This window comes from Engystomops pustulosus, chromosome 4 (assembly GCF_040894005.1).
Source record: "Engystomops pustulosus chromosome 4, aEngPut4.maternal, whole genome shotgun sequence".
Taxonomy (NCBI): Eukaryota; Metazoa; Chordata; class Amphibia; order Anura; family Leptodactylidae; genus Engystomops; species Engystomops pustulosus.
Genome location: NC_092414.1, coordinates 51,918,089 through 51,936,625, shown reverse-complemented (window position 1 = coordinate 51,936,625; position 18,537 = coordinate 51,918,089). Strand labels below are relative to the sequence as shown.

Below are 18,537 nucleotides of genomic sequence, written 5' to 3'. Positions count from 1 at the left end.
CAGTCTTTGTGATGGATATGTGCGTCACTAAGCGCTAAACACAACGGTCGCAAGTCTCACTGCAAATTCCTCACAATATGGTAGTAGATGCACTACAGCAAGGCCAGCCACCAGCAGATCAACCAGAAATAAAATATATAACGCTATTGTAGGCCTAAGTAAGCCGTTTGGATTCTCCTATGGCTATTTTCTAGCCAACTATGAAAGCACACTGCTATGCCAGATGAGATGACGCTGAGTTATCAAAAAATAAACGTAAAATAAAAAGTAAATGGCAGACTGTGCCTAATTGAAATCCAACCCCTAATAAATTGTCCCACTTCGGTCTTTGCGATGGATATGTGCGTCACTAAGCGCTAAACACAACGGTCGCAAGTCTCACTACAAATTCCTCACAATATGGTAGTAGATGCACTACAGCAAGGCCAGCCACCAGCAGATCAACCAGAAATAAAATATATAACGCTATTGTAGGCCTAAGTAAGCCGTTTGGATTCTCCTATGGCTATTTTCTAGCCAACTATGAAAGCACACTGCTATGCCAGATGAGATGACGCTGAGTTATCAAAAAATAAACGTAAAATAAAAAGTAAATGGCAGACTGTGCCTAATTGAAATCCAACCCCTAATAAATTGTCCCACTTCGGTCTTTGCGATGGATATGTGCGTCACTAAGCGCTAAACACAACGGTCGCAAGTCTCACTACAAATTCCTCACAATATGGGCTAGTCTATTCCAGGGTCACCTGATCTGGCCAGCCAACCACTGCTATCGACGTGTAAGGGTACCACGTCATGCTGGGTGGAGTGCAGAGTCTCCTGGCTTGTGATTGGCTCTGTTTCTGGCTGCCAAAAAGCAAAACGGCGGGAGATGCCATTTTCTCGAGCGGGCGAAGTATTGTCCGAGCAACGAGCAGTTTCGAGTACGCTAATGCTTGACCGAGCATCAAGCTCGGACGAGTATGTTCGCTCATCTCTAGTTATCAACAATTGTAGTTCCTAGTCGGTGTCAGTATCATAGTAAAAAAGGTTAGAAAAAGACATCAGTCTATAAAGTCCAACCTATACATTATATTCTGGTGATCCAGAGGAAGGCAAAATCCTTGCAAGGCTGATGCCAATTGGCCCAAAGCAGGAAAAATTCCTTCCTGACCCTAATATGGGGGTCAGTATAACTCCCTAGATCAAAAGAAATTATTACCAAAAAGCTTTATTCCCTTATAATGTGATATTATTGTTCTCCAGATATTATTGCTCTCCAGGCATCCAGGTCTCTCTTGAATATGATCAATTTATCAGTGCTTACAACACCTTGTGGCGGAGAGTTCCATAGTCTCACCGCTTGTACAGTATTGAACCTTTGTCTATAGTGATGGTGGAACCTCCTCTCCTCTAGGTGAAGAGGATACTCTTCGTCATGGACACAGGCCTAGATGTGAAAAGATCTTTGGAGTCTCAGTTGTCTTTTTTCTAAGATGAATAACCCAAGGTTTAGTAATCTATCATTCTAGTCCTCACATTCTCCTTCTAATCTTGGTTGCTCTCCTCTGCACCTGTTCCAGTTTTACTATGTCCTTTTTATACACTTGCGCCCAAAACTGTACGCAATATTCCATGTGTAATCTGACCAGGGATTTATATAAGGGCAGAACTAGATCCTTATCATGACAATCTATTCCTCTCTTGATACATCCCATAATTTTATTTGCTTTAGCAGCTGACACCTGACATTGATCACTAGCATTGAGGTTACTATCCACCAATACCCCCAAGCCTTTTTCTCTATCAGTTTTAGCAATACATTTATAATTTAACACATACTTATAATTTTCATTTCCTTGGCTAAAGTGTATAACCTCACATATATCTTCAATAAACTTTATCTGCCATTTTTCAGCCCAGGCCTCCAGTTTTCCACAAATCTATAATCTAGTACAGGGGTGGCGAACCTATGGCACGGGTGCCAGAGGCGGCACTCGGAGCCCTTTCTATGGGCCCCCGGGCCATCTCCCCAGCACACCAGACAGGACTCAAAGAATGTTCCTGCAGTTCCAAGCAACTTAAAAGATGCTGCTTTCATTCATATATTTAAGTGATTCACTACTTGGTTATGTAGGAAGAGGGAGAATGAGTAGACGGGGCCGAATTATCTTTGAAAGAACTTCTGCTGGCCCCACGATTCTGTGTACAGAGGGACACTGGAAAGAAGCTAAAATGATGCAATTTTTCCATCTTGTGCTCAGGAGGCCAATATGATCGAACGTTGTTGAAGAACAAGGAGCAATAACTTACTGCTTTAATTTTTTGTTGGCACCTCGCAATAAATAAGGGGGGGTTTGGGTTGCAGTTTGGCCACTCGGCCGCTAAAAGGTTCGCCATCACTGATCTAGTATAATGCTATACTATCCTCCTCTGTATTAATTACTTTACTAAGCTTAGTATCATCTGCAAATATTGAAACTTTACATTGTAAACCCTCTAAAAGGTCATTATTAAAAATATCAAAAAGAAATGGCCCCAATACTGACCCCTCTGGCACCCCTCTAGTAACTATAACCCAATCTGAGAATTGCCATTTATAAATAACCCTCTGTTTTATATCACCAAGTCATTTTCCTACCCAAATACACAGATTTTCCTCAAGTCACAACAGACTCATTTTAGTAGAAAGATCACAAATAAAAACTCAGGGTTTTAGAAAGAACACGACTATGAGTTAGAAGACCTTTCTCTCCAGAGGCTTTCCAAAAAAGCTAATTGAACAAGCAATAAAGAATTGGTGAGGAGTAGTTGAAAACAAAATTTATATTTTGAAAAATGTTTCCCTTTTTCTTTTAGATCTAAAATTTTTATATGAACAAGTCACAACAGGATCACCTTGAAAAGAAAGTTATAATTATCATCACGGATCCCAGGGTCAAGATGCCCGGCCCTCTGGGCTGCTAATTACACACACCCTCGCCACCTCCATCTCCCATGCTCCCGGCATGGTGATGTCACACGAGAGGTATAAATGCATGCCCCTAATGTGATGTTACCCCCCCCCCTCTCCCAGTATGGGAGAGGAAGATGACAAGGGCGTGCCTAATTAGCAGTCCAGACCGCTGGACATCTTGTCCCCTTGCTCTGTGCTGCTAATTGTAAGTTTCTTTTCTAGGAGATCCCGGTAAGTCAAGACTAGCGCTGGACAGCACTGAGATTAAAATGAAGTAGAGCAGAAGTGAGTATTTCTAGGTTTTTTGTGTTGATTGAGTAATTGATTTCCTTTAAAGAAAGGCCATTCAAAAAATATGGGGGAGATTCACAAGGAGTAGTCTGCTTCAAGAGCCAACACACAGACATATCCTGGACATGGGCTACAAGTGTAGCATTCCATGTGTCAAGACATTTTTGACCAGTTCTTGACCAGTATCACACTTAAGTGTGTTACCTGGACCAAGGAGAAAAAACTGGACTGTTGCTCAGTGGTCTAAAGTGTTTCAGATGAAATTAAATTTTGTATTTCATTTGGAAATCAAGATCCCAGAGTCTGGGTTAAGATGGGAGAGGCATACAATACAAGCTGCTTAAGGTCTATTGTGAAGTTTCTACAATCAGTGATGGTTTGAGGAGCCATGTCATCTGCTGATGTAGGTCCACTGTGTTTTATCAAGACTAAAGTCAGTACAGTCGTCTATCAATAAGCGTTTTGGAGATGGAATTTTTGTTTTTCAGCAGGACTTTCCACACTGCCAAAACAGTAGCGACACCAGACCCAATAATGCAGAAAAGCTGGAGGGTGAAAAGCAACCTGGGCTTCTGTAGCACTTCTACAGTGCCATCAGCTGATTGCCTCCATGCCATGCCACACTGATGTAGTCGTTCATGCAAAAGAAGCCCCGACCAAGTATTGAGTGCATTTACTGTACATACTTTTCATTTGGCCACCATTCCTATAATTATATACAGTTGGTCTTATATAATATTATAATTTTCTAAAATAATGACTTTTCTGTAAGCAATAATTATCAACAGTAACATAAATGCCTGAAAAATTCACTCCATTAGTAATGACTTTTTGCAGATTCTAATATATCGAGAAGCACTTGTGAACACTGGGGACCAACCATAATGGCTAATGGTCAACCCAGGATCATTTGCTATACTGGTGCTATTATACCAGATTTTAAGTGTTAAGTGATTTACCGTAAGTCACCAGTAACAAAATGTTTTTACTAGTGCATTACATTGACTGGGATGCCACCAAGACAGACAGAAGTGGATGACACCACTGTGGGCTGAAGGCTCCAACATACATTAAATTATATTGTACAAATTTGCTGATTATGTTGGACAACCATCTAATATGTACACGGCCCGTTCTCAACCTTTATCCAGGCTAATCCCTAACCCCTTCAGGACTGCCATACTGCTATAAACCTCCTATTTGCACATGCAGTTTATAAATGTTGTGACAGTGACCAATATCTCCTGAACCCTGGTGCATAGAATTTTGTGTCATTTTAAACAAAAGAATCTCTGATTTGATATATCTACCCAGACAATTGTACTAAAAAATTTATTTTTATGTACAGCTTTCTATTCCCGATTTTAAATTAAGAATGAATATCTCTGGTCCTGTTGAGCATCTATTAAGAAACCACATGTCATATTATAAAGGAGATTCTCCTGTTTAACATGACAATAGAATTTAGTTTTTATATGCAAGGGTGCAATTGATATAGGAGTTTGAAGTTTGCCCCCCTCCAGTTGTTCAGCTGAAGGCAGAATATAGAAGAAGCTGCTGGAAACACTTTGTAGAAGTACATGCAGCCTCTGCATCTATAACTGAACCTGGGAAAGGCTGATGGAATAATGCTGTACATATTTATAACATATTATATCATATTTTGGTAATAGTTATTACTTATTAAAAAAAACCTTTAATTGGAAAAAGCTTATTTTTTCATATTTGTAGTCAATTATTGGCACATTTTATAAAAATATGTAGTTAATAAAACTATCCTATCAAGTTAGTCTCACATGTTATATAAAAAAACTAAGTAAAATTTGTTATGATATGTAATGCTTTTCCAGAGATATAATCATTTAAAGAGGCGCATAGCCGAACATCAAAAATTGACCTGGACATTCAGGCACTAATGACCATCAGTCATGAAGGGGTTAAGGGCAGTTATGTGAAATAAAGATGGGGCAAGTTGGAATTAGACCATCCAATACTTTTGTTCTCAGGAGCTTTTTCCATTATGTTGGGAGGTTTTATACTGATCTTGTTGGTATACTGTATAATAATCCTTTACATGATCAGGGTGTTGATAGGAGTAGGGAAGAGATTAACCAGGTAACTACATACAAAATAAATTCCACTTAATATGTTGGACAATGTAAGGTAAGCAATGCTTGAGCGTGAAATCATTACTTCATATAATTATCATCCCGCTCCCTTAGTCTTGGCAAACAAAAACAACAAAACACCGGTTATGCATTAATACTACAGAGGCACAAAACAGACGGTTTACAACAAGAACCTTAAACAAAGGCTTAAAAAAACCACACACGGAGAAAGTGTAAGAAGAAGACACATTCACTTTCCCGTATTTTATACACCAGTACTTATTTCTAAAATATCATGTTCCATGCACAGTTTAATGGTCTCTGGAGATTTCACGACATTTAATAGAGAGTCCTCTAAAACACATCAAGTGAAGATCAGGTTTCTCCTATTCCTGCGACTAGCCAGAACTAGTACAAGACAAGACAAAAAATATAACACTAAAATAAAAAACTAACATACAAAAAAAAGAAATCAAAGTAGTAATTTTATTTACTTAAAAGGGTATTCTAGTCTGGGCATTCACATTCAGTTTCATTAATCTGCCATACATAAACATTTCTTTAATTAGATGTTATTAAAAAAAATGTGCATGTGTGAAGATAATTTCTCATAAATGTAGTCATATGGTCCCTTAAAAAACAAAACTGTGTCCTTGGATAGGGCCACCTCTGCTGGAGTGATTGCACAAGGAAACAAAACGATTCTGAATATTAAATGTCCGAGGAGTTACTGCAGGTCCCACATCAGTCCTGTAGTAATGATTGCTGAATCCATGTGGTTAGGCAGGACTCAATAGCTCATGTCTGACCACCGCTACCAAAATGTGAGGTGGTCGTATCCGAGGAAGCTCATTTCTAAGGGTCAACATGGCTACATTTATGAGAAATTATCTTTACACAAGAACATATTTTTAATAACATCCAATTGAAGAAATGTTTATATATGACAAATGAATTTAATTTAATTTGAATGCCCAGATGGGAAAACCCCTTTAATGCTGCATTTTCCTTTGTGTGTCCCTTGTGTGTATGGACCACATTATTATTCCATGAAATATCATAGAGCATCATCCTTATACATTTCTTAGTATTTATTACTACTTGTTAGCCATGGAATTTATTAGCTGAAGCATTTCTAAAGCAACTCTAAACCAGATAACCAGAATTGTTGGTTTACCTTTTGTGATTTGCCACATTGTGTCTGCCTCATTTATAAAATGTTAGTAACATAAAGCAAAACCTTTACAACCATGTACATACTGAGGGGGAATTACTGTCCCACCTACAATGCAGAAAATAAAGTCACATATTTCTGAAATTTGCAACTGTTTAATGAATTGGACACTACACAATATGTGGCACATTTACGAGGCCACGCGCCAGTGTTCTGTAAGACTTTGCACATTATTTTAGGTGCAACCTGCTTGCACAGGTATTTAAGAAGTGTCTGCACCACAATTGTGTCGCGCATAACACTTTTGTGGTGCAGATGCACTATGCATCATGTTACACAAATTAGAGGGCGTTCCGATGCCCAGTTGGACCATGCACAAGATTTATCATGCAAAGTCGACAAAAGTGTATAGCAAGCCCTATATTAAAGAGGCTACTGGGGCACGGAGTAGCCGGGCGGCTTTGCCTCAGCTCTGGCCACTCCACGCCCCTGTAGCCTCTTTAGAAAATTATCAAGGCCATTAAACTTTCTAAAAGATTGTGGGGAATAAAGGATTAGGCCTAAAAAGGGCAATCCTTACATTCGTTAGACGCACCTACCAGCGGACCTACCTTAATAGGTAGATCCATAGTGGTAGGTTTCCTTTAAAGGAGTACCAAACAAAGTTGGTACACTCTGTCAGAGCAGTGCAGGGAGCACCAGTTTCATGTAGAACGTGTACTGTTCTTAGTAAATGTGTTCCAATATGTTTCTAAAAATTGGTTGGGACTCCATGGGGTGGGTTGGAGAACGGGTAGTTTAAATGAACTATAATATGGTAATATACATATAAAAATATAAATGTATGTATGTATTTGATATTGTGACTTATAGATCAAATGTACACTAACTATTAGCTGGTCTAGATTTCAGTTTATGGTGAATGGAGAACAAGAGATATGTCTTCTTTATTGAGAAAAGCCTCTTAAAAGAAACCGATCAGCAGAAATTTAACTAATAAACCAGTAACATGATGTTGTTAACACTCTGCAGATCATGCGTCTTTCAAGGCCAAGCATTGTGGCATCATCCCAAAAAAATTATTTTGAGGTGAGATGTACCGTATATCGGTTATATAATGTCAAGGGGGCAGAGAGTTCAGCACTGAAGTCGAGCTCTCCCTGGTTCAAAACAAGCCATCTGCTGTGATTTACAATTGAAAATAAAAAGATGATGTAGACTTCTGGAATTCTGCTTCCTTATATCCATGGATACAATGTCGTCATTTACAGGGAAAAGGCATTTGGAGGTGGACATAGCTTTACTTCAGTACTGAGCTAACTTTATACAACCAATACACCTCTAATTTTAATGTAATTTTTTTAGATGATGCCAATACACTGGGCCATGAAAGAAACATGATCTGGAAAGTGTAAAGCTGCTTAAGAACATACTGATAGTTGTTTATTAGTTCAATTTCTGCTGACAAGTTCCCTTTAATTATTTAGTCTCATCTTACTTTAATGCAGAGCAGATCATTGATGTATCACACATAAGTCCTGATCACTTTCACCCATTTATGTGTAAACATTTCTTACTTGTTATATACATAAGTTGTCTGTGTATTGATCTTCCTATCGTTGAGGTATCTTTTAAAATCTTCCACACCATCCTTGAATGCTATAACAAGCATCACTATGACAAGCGGCACCATAGTGATCTCCTTATGAAACACTTCAACTTGAGGCATCCAGTTCAAGATAGCGAGGGCAAGAAAGTAGAAGTTTGCAGACCTGTGTGAGGCAAAGGTGAAAGCGTCACTTGAGCTATTTTTAGACAAGCTGATAAAGAGTATACAGTAGGCAAATGAAACTGGTTTCATTAAACAGACTATGGGCGGATCATATAAAGTATTGGGAAAATCACTGAATAGACAAATACTTTCAATGAGCCTGGGTTCATACCATAAATGTAACAAGGGATTTTCATTTTGATTTTTTTATAGGGCAACTGTCACTATGTCTTAATTTTACGATAAAAAGCTTGTCCCTTCATCGATATAGGTTAAGGTTCTGAAAAGATTGGTTTGATGGAGGTCACATACAAAGTAATTTTTTGAGAATGAGGAATTTCTTGAGTAAAATTCCTGAGTGTGGACGGGGACTCTTTAAGCAGAAACTTCACAATTCCTCTGTGCTAAGAGATACTGTGGGCTGACAATGTTCTTAGATTATCGGGGTACAGATTTATCTACACTTTTATTTAGCTTCTGAAAATTCTACCACTATCTGACACATACAAAAAGAGAGATGAGAAAGATCAGAAATGAGAATTTATGAGATTCATAAGATGCATAAAACATACAATAACACACTTGAACTATGCTACATCTGATCTATAACACACACTGTCAGCTCTACTACATCTGAGCTATAACACACACACAGTGGCCTCCCCCTCGATAAAGACCTTATCTTGCCTGTAGCTCCTAGAGTAAGTCTGTGCATAGTGATTACTGGCAGGATGTCTCTGTGTGGGAGCTCATATTTTAATAGAGTGGGGAGTGGCTGGATGCAGAGAGGAGAAGCTATTCATGAGAAGACTCTGCCATGCCCAACCCTAGAAGATAGAAGATTTATGGTAGGATCCCGGGGCAACCAAATTGTATACACCAGGACTGATTGAGACAGATAGGAATTGTAGTTGTGAAATATAGTGTAGGTATAGTGGGTCATAGTCAACAGGAAAGGGGTATTGTTTATTAATAGTCTTTAGGAATGGTGTGTTATCCATGGGAACACATTTGATGAAAATCACCAAGATGAATTTTTATTCTCTTTGGTTGCCAAATTGTCATTATAATTATTTATGGTTAGGGTTAATCATAACAATTGTTGTGTGTATATGATTGTTTAATGGAGGCATATGTAAGTTTAGCACATAGGTAAGTGTGTGAGCAGTAAATAAACCCTGGTTCAACTGACTCTTTTTCTACAAACTTATTTATAAATCTGCTAAGCTTGCCCTGACTGTAATATCACTGCAGCTTGCCCTGCTCTGCTTGCTGTATGAGATGCTGCCTGCAGGTAAGGCAGTAAAATCTGCTCAACTATGCTTGCTCTATAACATGCCACTTTCAGATACAACTTTACGCTGGTGTAAAGTGATCTGCAGAAGTCCTTAAATGCAATTCTATATTTTGTTCACTAGTATCAGGGGCTACATTTTTTGACAATAGTTTAAAAGATATTGATAGTAATTAGAGATGAGCGAACACTAAAATGCTCGGGTACTCGTTATTCGAGACGAACTTTTCCCGATGCTCGAGTGCTCGTCTCGAATAACGAACCCCATTGAAGTCAATGGGAGACTCGAGCATTTTTCAAGGGGACCAAGGCTCTGCACAGGGAAGCTTGGCCAAACACCTGGGAACCTCAGAAAAGGATGGAAACACCACGGAAATGGACAGGAAACAGCAGGGGCAGCATGCATGGATGCCTCTGAGGCTGCCTAATCGCACCATTATGCCAAAATTATGGGCAACAGCATGGCCATGACAGAGTGACAGAATGAAGCTAGATAGCATCTAAAACATCCAATAATTGACCCTGACACTATAGGGGACGGCATGCAGAGGCAGCGGCAGCAGGCTAGAGAGTGTCATGGCGACATACCCTAAATGGACTCAGGCTTCAAACCAATGGGTGGCAGAGAGGAACCAAAGGAGGTGAGCAAGAAGCGCTCAAATAATATCGGTACATGATAAAAGTTTGCCAGTATATTTTGTGGATTACACAGCAGGGTGGCGACAAAGTTAACATGGAAGCCATGAAAACAACCCAAAATTCTGCCTGACACAGCTCGTTTGATAAGGGGACCATGTATGGAGGCAGTGAACTAGTAGTAGATTAAAGGTGCTGCAGTTAAAACTATGTTAGTTGGATCTTGGCATGGAGCTGGCGCTCCGCTGCCAGGCGAGCTTTCGCCAATCCAAGCCCCTGTCTATAGGCTACTCCCCAAACAGCACTTCTAAGAACCTTTTGTATAAGATCAAGTGTAGTAGCGTTCTTATAAGTTTAGGATATGGCGGGTGAGGGGAATGTAAACAGATGCGCAAGAAGCGCTGAAATAATATCCCTAAATGGTAAAAGTTTGCAAGTATATTTTGTGGATTACACAGCAGGGTGGCGACAAAGTTAACAACTTTGATGTGGAATGCCCTGTAATAGCTCTTGGGCGGTGTGCCTTTTATCGCCTAGGCTCAGCAGTTTCAGCACCGCCTGCTGTCGCTTAGCGACGGCACTGCTGCTGTGCCTAGAGCTACCGACTGATGGCGCCATGCCCACGGATGGTAATTCGGAGGAGGAGGAGGTGGAGGAGGGGTGGGAGGAGGTATAGTAGGCCTTTGAGACCTGGACCGAGGTAGGCCCCGCAATTCTCTGCGTCGGCAGTATATGACCAGCCCCAGGGTCAGACTCGGTCCCAGCCTGCACCAAGTTAAGTGTAGTAGCGTTCTTATAAGTTTGGGATATGGCGGGTGAGGGGAATGTAAACAGATGCGCAAGAAGCGCATGATGCGCATGGAGCTGGCGTTCCGCTGCCAGGCGAGCTTTCGCCAATCCAAGCCCCTGTCTCTAGGCTACTCCCCAAACAGCACTTCTAAGAACCTTTTGTATAAGATCAAGTGTAGTAGCGTTCTTATAAGTTAAGGATATGCCGGGTGAGGGGAATGTAAACAGATGCGCAAGAAGCGCTGAAATAATATCCCTAAATGGTAAAAGTTTGCCAGTATATTTTGTGGATAACACAGCAGGGTGGCGACAAAGTTAACAACTTTGATGTGGAATCCATGAAAACAACCCAAATTTCTGCCTGACACACCTCGTTTGATAAAGGGACGATGTATGGAGGCAGCTATATGGACGACTTTTGGAGGTAGCAATGGAGACAACGTGTGGAGGCTGCTATGGAGACAATTTAATTTGGATAGTGCCTGTATGTGGCAGTCCCAAACATTTTTCAAACCAGAGGAGCAGGTAGGTGGCCCTCCAGTAAAATGGGATAGATTGAGTGCCTGTATGTGGCAGTCCCAAAAATGTTTCAAACCAGAGGAGCAGGTAGGTGGCCCTCCAGTAAAATGGAATAGATTGAGTGCCTGTATGTGGCAGTCCCAAAAATTCTTCAAACCAGAGGAGCAGGTAGGTGGCCCTCCAGTAAAATGGAATAGATTGAGTGCCTGTATGTGGCAGTCCCAAAAATTGTTCAAACCAGAGGAGCAGGTAGGTGGCCCTGCAGTAAAATGGAATAGATTGAGTGCCTGTATGTGGCAGTCCCAAAAATTGTTCAAACCAGAGGAGCAGGTAGGTGGCCCTGCAGTAAAATGGAATATATTGAGTGCCTGTATGTGGCAGTCCCAAAAATGTTTCAAACCAGAGGAGCAGGTAGGTGGCCCTCCAGTAAAATGGAATAGATTGAGTGCCTGTATGTGGCAGTCCCAAAAATTGTTCAAACCAGAGGAGCAGGTAGGTGGCCCTGCAGTAAAATGGAATAGATTGAGTGCCTGTATGTGGCAGTCCCAAAAATGTTTCAAACCAGAGGAGCAGGTAGGTGGCCCTCCAGTAAAATGGAATAGATTGAGTGCCTGTATGTGGCAGTCCCAAAAATTGTTCAAACCAGAGGAGCAGGTAGGTGGCCCTGCAGTAAAATGGAATAGATTGAGTGCCTGTATGTGGCAGTCCCAAAAATGTTTCAAACCAGAGGAGCAGGTAGGTGGCCCTCCAGTAAAATGGAATAGATTGAGTGCCTGTATGTGGCAGTCCCAAAAATTGTTCAAACCAGAGGAGCAGGTAGGTGGCCCTGCAGTAAAATGGAATATATTGAGTGCCTGTATGTGGCAGTCCCAAAAATGTTTCAAACCAGAGGAGCAGGTAGGTGGCCCTCCAGTAAAATGGAATAGATTGAGTGCCTGTATGTGGCAGTCCCAAAAATTGTTCAAACCAGAGGAGCAGGTAGGTGGCCCTGCAGTAAAATGGAATAGATTGAGTGCCTGTATGTGGCAGTCCCAAAAATGTTTCAAACCAGAGGAGCAGGTAGGTGGCCCTCCAGTAAAATGGAATAGATTGAGTGCCTGTATGTGGCAGTCCCAAAAATTGTTCAAACCAGAGGAGCAGGTAGGTGGCCCTGCAGTAAAATGGAATAGATTGAGTGCCTGTATGTGGCAGTCCCAAAAATGTTTCAAACCAGAGGAGCAGGTAGGTGGCCCTCCAGTAAAATGGAATAGATTGAGTGCCTGTATGTGGCAGTCCCAAAAATTGTTCAAACCAGAGGAGCAGGTAGGTGGCCCTGCAGTAAAATGGAATAGATTGAGTGCCTGTATGTGGCAGTCCCAAAAATGTTTCAAACCAGAGGAGCAGGTAGGTGGCCCTCCAGTAAAATGGAATAGATTGAGTGCCTGTATGTGGCAGTCCCAAAAATTGTTCAAACCAGAGGAGCAGGTAGGTGGCCCTGCAGTAAAATGGAATAGATTGAGTGCCTGTATGTGGCAGTCCCAAAAATGTTTCAAACCAGAGGAGCAGGTAGGTGGCCCTCCAGTAAAATGGAATAGATTGAGTGCCTGTATGTGGCAGTCCCAAAAATTGTTCAAACCAGAGGAGCAGGTAGGTGGCCCTGCAGTAAAATGGAATAGATTGAGTGCCTGTATGTGGCAGTCCCAAAAATGTTTCAAACCAGAGGAGCAGGTAGGTGGCCCTCCAGTAAAATGGAATAGATTGAGTGCCTGTATGTGGCAGTCCCAAAAATTTTTTAAAACAGAGGACCGGGTAGGTGGCCCTCCAGAAAAATGGAATAGATTGAGTGCCTGTATGTGGCACTCACAAAAATTGTTTCAAACAGAGGACCGGGTAGGTGGCCCTCCAGAAAAATTAAATGCATGAAGTACTATAGCAAGAGCCAGTGGGCCCTGTCAAAAAATAGCCATTTTCCTCTGCTTTACTGTACAAAGAGGAGGAGAAGGAGGAAAATGAGGAGGAGGAGGAGGAGTGGATCAATTATTCAGGTTGAGCTTCCTTCACCTGGTGGAGATTGGAAATTCTGAGAAATCCAGCCTTTATTCATTTTAATAAGCGTCAGCCTGTCAGCGCTGTCAGTCGACAGGCGTGTACGCTTATCGGTGATGATGCCACCAGCTGCACTGAAAACCCGCTCGGACAAGACGCTAGCGGCAGGGCAGGCAAGAACCTCCAAGGCGTACAGCGCCAGTTCGTGCCACATGTCCAGCTTTGAAACCCAGTAGTTGTAGGGAGCTGTGTGATCATTTAGGACGATGGTATGGTCAGCTACGTACTCCCTCACCATCTTTCTGTAAAGATCAGCCCTACTCTGCCGAGACTGGGGACAGGTGACAGTGTCTTGCTGGGGTGACATAAAGCTGGCAAAAGCCTTGTAAAGCGTACCCTTGCCAGTGCTGGACAAGCTGCCTGCTCGCCTACTCTCCCTCGCTACTTGTCCCGCAGAACTACGCACTCTGCCGCTAGCGCTGTCAGAAGGGAAATACTGTTTCAGCTTGTGCACCAGGGCCTGCTGGTATTCATGCATTCTCACACTCCTTTCCTCTCCAGGGATGAGAGTGGGAAGATTTTGCTTGTACCGTGGGTCCAGGAGAGTGAACACCCAGTAATCGGTGCTGGAATAAATTCTTTGAACGCGAGGGTCACGGGATAGGCAGCCTAGCATGAAATCTGCCATATGCGCCAGAGTACCAACGCGTAAGAATTCACTCCCCTCACTGGCCTGACTGTCCATTTCCTCCTCCTCCAACTCCTCCAACTCCTCTTCTTCTGCCCATACACGCTGAACAGTGAAGGACTCAACAATGGTCCCCTCTTGTGTCTCGCCAACATTCTCCTCCTCTTCCTCCTCATCCTCCTCCACCTCCACCTCCTCCGATATGCGCTGAGAAACAGACCTCAGGGTGCTTTGGCTATCAACAAGGGAATATTCTTCCCCCGTCTCTTGTGACGAGCGCAAAGCTTCCGACTTCATGCTGACCAGAGAGTTTTTCAACAGGCCAAGCAGCGGGATGGTGAGGCTGATGATGGCGGCATCGCCACTGACCATCTGTGTTGACTCCTCAAAGTTACTCAGCACCTGACAGATATCAGACATCCACGTCCACTCCTCATTGTAGACTTGAGGAAGCTGACTGACCTGACTACCAGTTCTGGTGGAAGTTGACATCTGGCAGTCTACAATCGCTCTGCGCTGCTGGTAAACTCTGGATAACATGGTCAGTGTTGAATTCCACCTCGTTGGCACGTCGCACAACAGTCGGTGAGCGGGCAGTTGGAGGCGGCGCTGCGCTGCCCTGAGAGTGGCAGCATCTGGGCTGGACTTCCTGAAATGCGCACAGATGCGGCGCACCTTCGTGAGCAAATCAGACAGATTGGGGTATGTCTTGAGGAAACGCTGCACTATCAGATTTAACACATGGGCCAGGCATGGCACATGTGTCAGTCTGCCGAGTTGCAGAGCCGCCACCAGGTTACGGCCGTTGTCACACACAACCATTCCCGGCTTGAGGTTCAGCGGTGCCAGCCACAGATCAGTCTGCGCCGTGATGCCCTGTAATAGCTCTTGGGCGGTGTGCCTTTTGTCGCCTAGGCTCAGCAGTTTGAGCACCGCCTGCTGTCGCTTAGCGACGGCACTGCTGCTGTGCCTAGAGCTACCGACTGATGGCGCCGTGCCCACGGATGGTAGTTCGGAGGAGGAGGTGGAGGAGGGGTGGGAGGAGGAGGAGGCATAGTAGGCCTGAAACACCTGGACCGAGGTAGGCCCCGCAATCCTCGGCGTCGGCAGTATATGAGCAGCCCCAGGGTCAGACTCGGTCCCAGCCTCCACCAAGTTAACCCAATGTGCCGTCAGCGATATATAGTGGCCCTGCCCGGCAGCACTCGTCCACGTGTCCGTGGTCAGGTGGACCTTGTCAGAAACGGCGTTGGTCAGGGCACGGATGATGTTGTCTGACACGTGCTGGTGCAGGGCTGGGACGGCACATCGGGAAAAGTAGTGGCGGCTGGGGACCGAATACCGAGGGGCGGCCGCCGCCATGAGGTTGCGAAAGGCCTCGGTCTCTACTAGCCTATAGGGCAGCATCTCCAGGCTAAGCAATCTGGAGATGTGCACATTAAGGGCTTGGGCGTGCGGGTGGGTTGCACTATATTTGCGTTTCCGCTCCAGCGTCTGGGGTATGGAGAGCTGAACGCTGGTGGATGCTGTGGAGGATGGTGGAGGCGACGATGGGGTTTTTGTGCCAGGGTCCTGGGCAGGGGGCTGACTAGCAGCTGACACAGGGGAAGGAGCAGTGGTGTGCACGGCCGGAGGTGAACGGGCTTGTTGCCACTGAGTGGGGTGCTTAGCATTCATATGCCTGCGCATACTGGTGGTAGTTAAGCTAGTAGTGGTGGAACCCCTGCTGAGCCTGGTTTGGCAAATGTTGCACACCACAGTCCGTCGGTCATCCGGTGTTTCCTTAAAGAACCTCCACACTTCTGAAGATCTAGCCCTCGCCGCAAGAGCCCTCACCACGGGAGCTTCACTAGTTGACAGTGGCGCTGATGCACCAGCTCTGGCCCTGCCTCTCCGTCTGGCCCCACCACTGCCTCTTCCAACCTGTTCAGGTCGAGGACTCTCCTCCGTCTCAGAAGCACTGTGTTCACCCGGCCTCTCAACCCAGCTTGGGTCTGTCACCTCATCATCCTCCGATCCCTCAGTCTGCTCCCCCCTCGGACTTCCTGCCCTGACAACAACTTCCCCACTGTCTGACAACCGTGTCTCCTCATCGTCGGACACCTCTTTACACACTTCCACTACGTCAAGAAGGTCATCATCACCCACAGACTGTGACTGGTGGAAAACCTGGGCATCGGAAAATTGCTCAGCAGCAACCGGACAAGTGGTTTGTGACTGTGGGAAGGGTCCAGAAAACAGTTCCTCAGAGTATGCCGGTTCAAATGCCAAATTTTCCTGGGAGGGGGCAGACTGGGGGGGAGGAGGCTGAGGTGCAGGAGCTGGAGGAGTGGGGATTTCGGTGACATGGGTGGACTGCGTGGAAGACTGACTGGTGGTGGACAAATTGCTCGAAGCATTGTCAGCAATCCACGACATCACCTGTTCGCACTGTTCTGGCCTCAACAGTGCTCTACCACGAGTCCCAGTAACTTCAGACATGAACCTAGGGAGTGTAGCTCTGCGGCGTTCCCCTGCTCCCTCATCAGCAGGTGGTGTCTCACCCCGCCCAGGACCACGGCCTCTGACCCCTGCAGTAGTTGGACGCCCACGTCCCCGCCCTCGTCCTCTACCCCTAGCCCTCGGGTTAAACATTTTTAAAATGAGAGTTATAACTTTTTTTTTTTTTTTACTTCTTTTTGTTTTTTTTGTGTGTTTTTTTGTGTTTTTTTTTTTTTTGTGTTTTTTGTTTTTTTTTGAGTTTTTAAAACCAAACAATCCTATCCTATTGCTATGGCTATTTTCTAGCCAAGTATCAAAGGAAGCACACTACTATGCCAGATGAGATGACACTGAGTTAGTGCCTAATAGAAATCCAACCCCTACTGAATTTTGCCACTTCGGCCTTTGCTATGGATATGTGCGCCACTAAGCGCAGAACACAGCGGTCGCAAGTCTCACTACAAATTGCTCAGAATTGGCAAGTACATGCACTGCAGAAACTACAGCCACCAGCAGATCAACCAGAAATCAAATATATAGAACGCTACTGTAGGCTTCAAGAAGCTGTTTGTATTCTCCTATGGCTATTTTCTAGCCAAGTATCAAAGGAAGCACACTACTATGCCAGATGAGATGACACTGAGTTATTGCCTAATAGAAATCCAACCCCTACTGAATTTTGCCACTTCGGCCTTTGCTATGGATATGTGCGCCACTAAGCGCAGAACACAGCGGTCGCAAGTCTCACTACAAATTGCTCAGAATTGGCAAGTACATGCACTGCAGAAACTACAGCCACCAGCAGATCAACCAGAAATCAAATATATAGAACGCTACTGTAGGCTTCAAGAAGCTGTTTGTATTCTCCTATGGCTATTTTCTAGCCAAGTATCAAAGGAAGCACACTACTATGCCAGATGAGATGACACTGAGTTATTGCCTAATAGAAATCCAACCCCTACTGAATTTTGCCACTTCGGCCTTTGCTATGGATATGTGCGCCACTAAGCGCAGAACACAGCGGTCGCAAGTCTCACTACAAATTGCTCAGAATTGGCAAGTACATGCACTGCAGAAACTACAGCCACCAGCAGATCAACCAGAAATCAAATATATAGAACGCTACTGTAGGCTTCAAGAAGCTGTTTGTATTCTCCTATGGCTATTTTCTAGCCAAGTATCAAAGGAAGCACACTACTATGCCAGATGAGATGACACTGAGTTATTGCCTAATAGAAATCCAACCCCTACTGAATTTTGCCACTTCGGCCTTTGCTATGGATATGTGCGCCACTAAGCGCAGAACACAGCGGTCGCAAGTCTCACTACAAATTGCTCAGAATTGGCAAGTACATGCACTGCAGAAACTACAGCCACCAGCAGATCAACCAGAAATCAAATATATAGAACGCTACTGTAGGCTTCAAGAAGCTGTTTGTATTCTCCTATGGCTATTTTCTAGCCAAGTATCAAAGGAAGCACACTACTATGCCAGATGAGATGACACTGAGTTATTGCCTAATAGAAATCCAACCCCTACTGAATTTTCCCACTTCGGCCTTTGCTATGGATATGTGCGCCACTAAGCGCAGAACACAGCGGTCGCAAGTCTCACTACAAATTGCTCAGAATTGGCAAGTACATGCACTGCAGAAACTACAGCCACCAGCAGATCAACCAGAAATCAAATATATAGAACGCTACTGTAGGCTTCAAGAAGCTGTTTGTATTCTCCTATGGCTATTTTCTAGCCAAGTATCAAAGGAAGCACACTACTATGCCAGATGAGATGACACTGAGTTATTGCCTAATAGAAATCCAACCCC

At 43.8% G+C, this 18,537-nt stretch overlaps 1 protein-coding gene across 4 annotated transcripts in view; it reads right to left on the bottom strand.

Annotated features, from left to right (window-relative positions):
- ATP10B (ATPase phospholipid transporting 10B (putative)) overlaps positions 1-18,537 on the bottom strand; it is a 326,471-nt gene that overhangs the window by 99,587 nt on the left and 208,347 nt on the right. For all 4 annotated transcript variants that reach the window (XM_072145901.1, XM_072145903.1, XM_072145902.1 and 1 more), the window contains one exon: positions 8,086-8,280. In XM_072145901.1, coding sequence (XP_072002002.1) covers positions 8,086-8,280 — 195 coding nt within the window. The remainder of the gene's footprint in view (positions 1-8,085; positions 8,281-18,537) is intronic.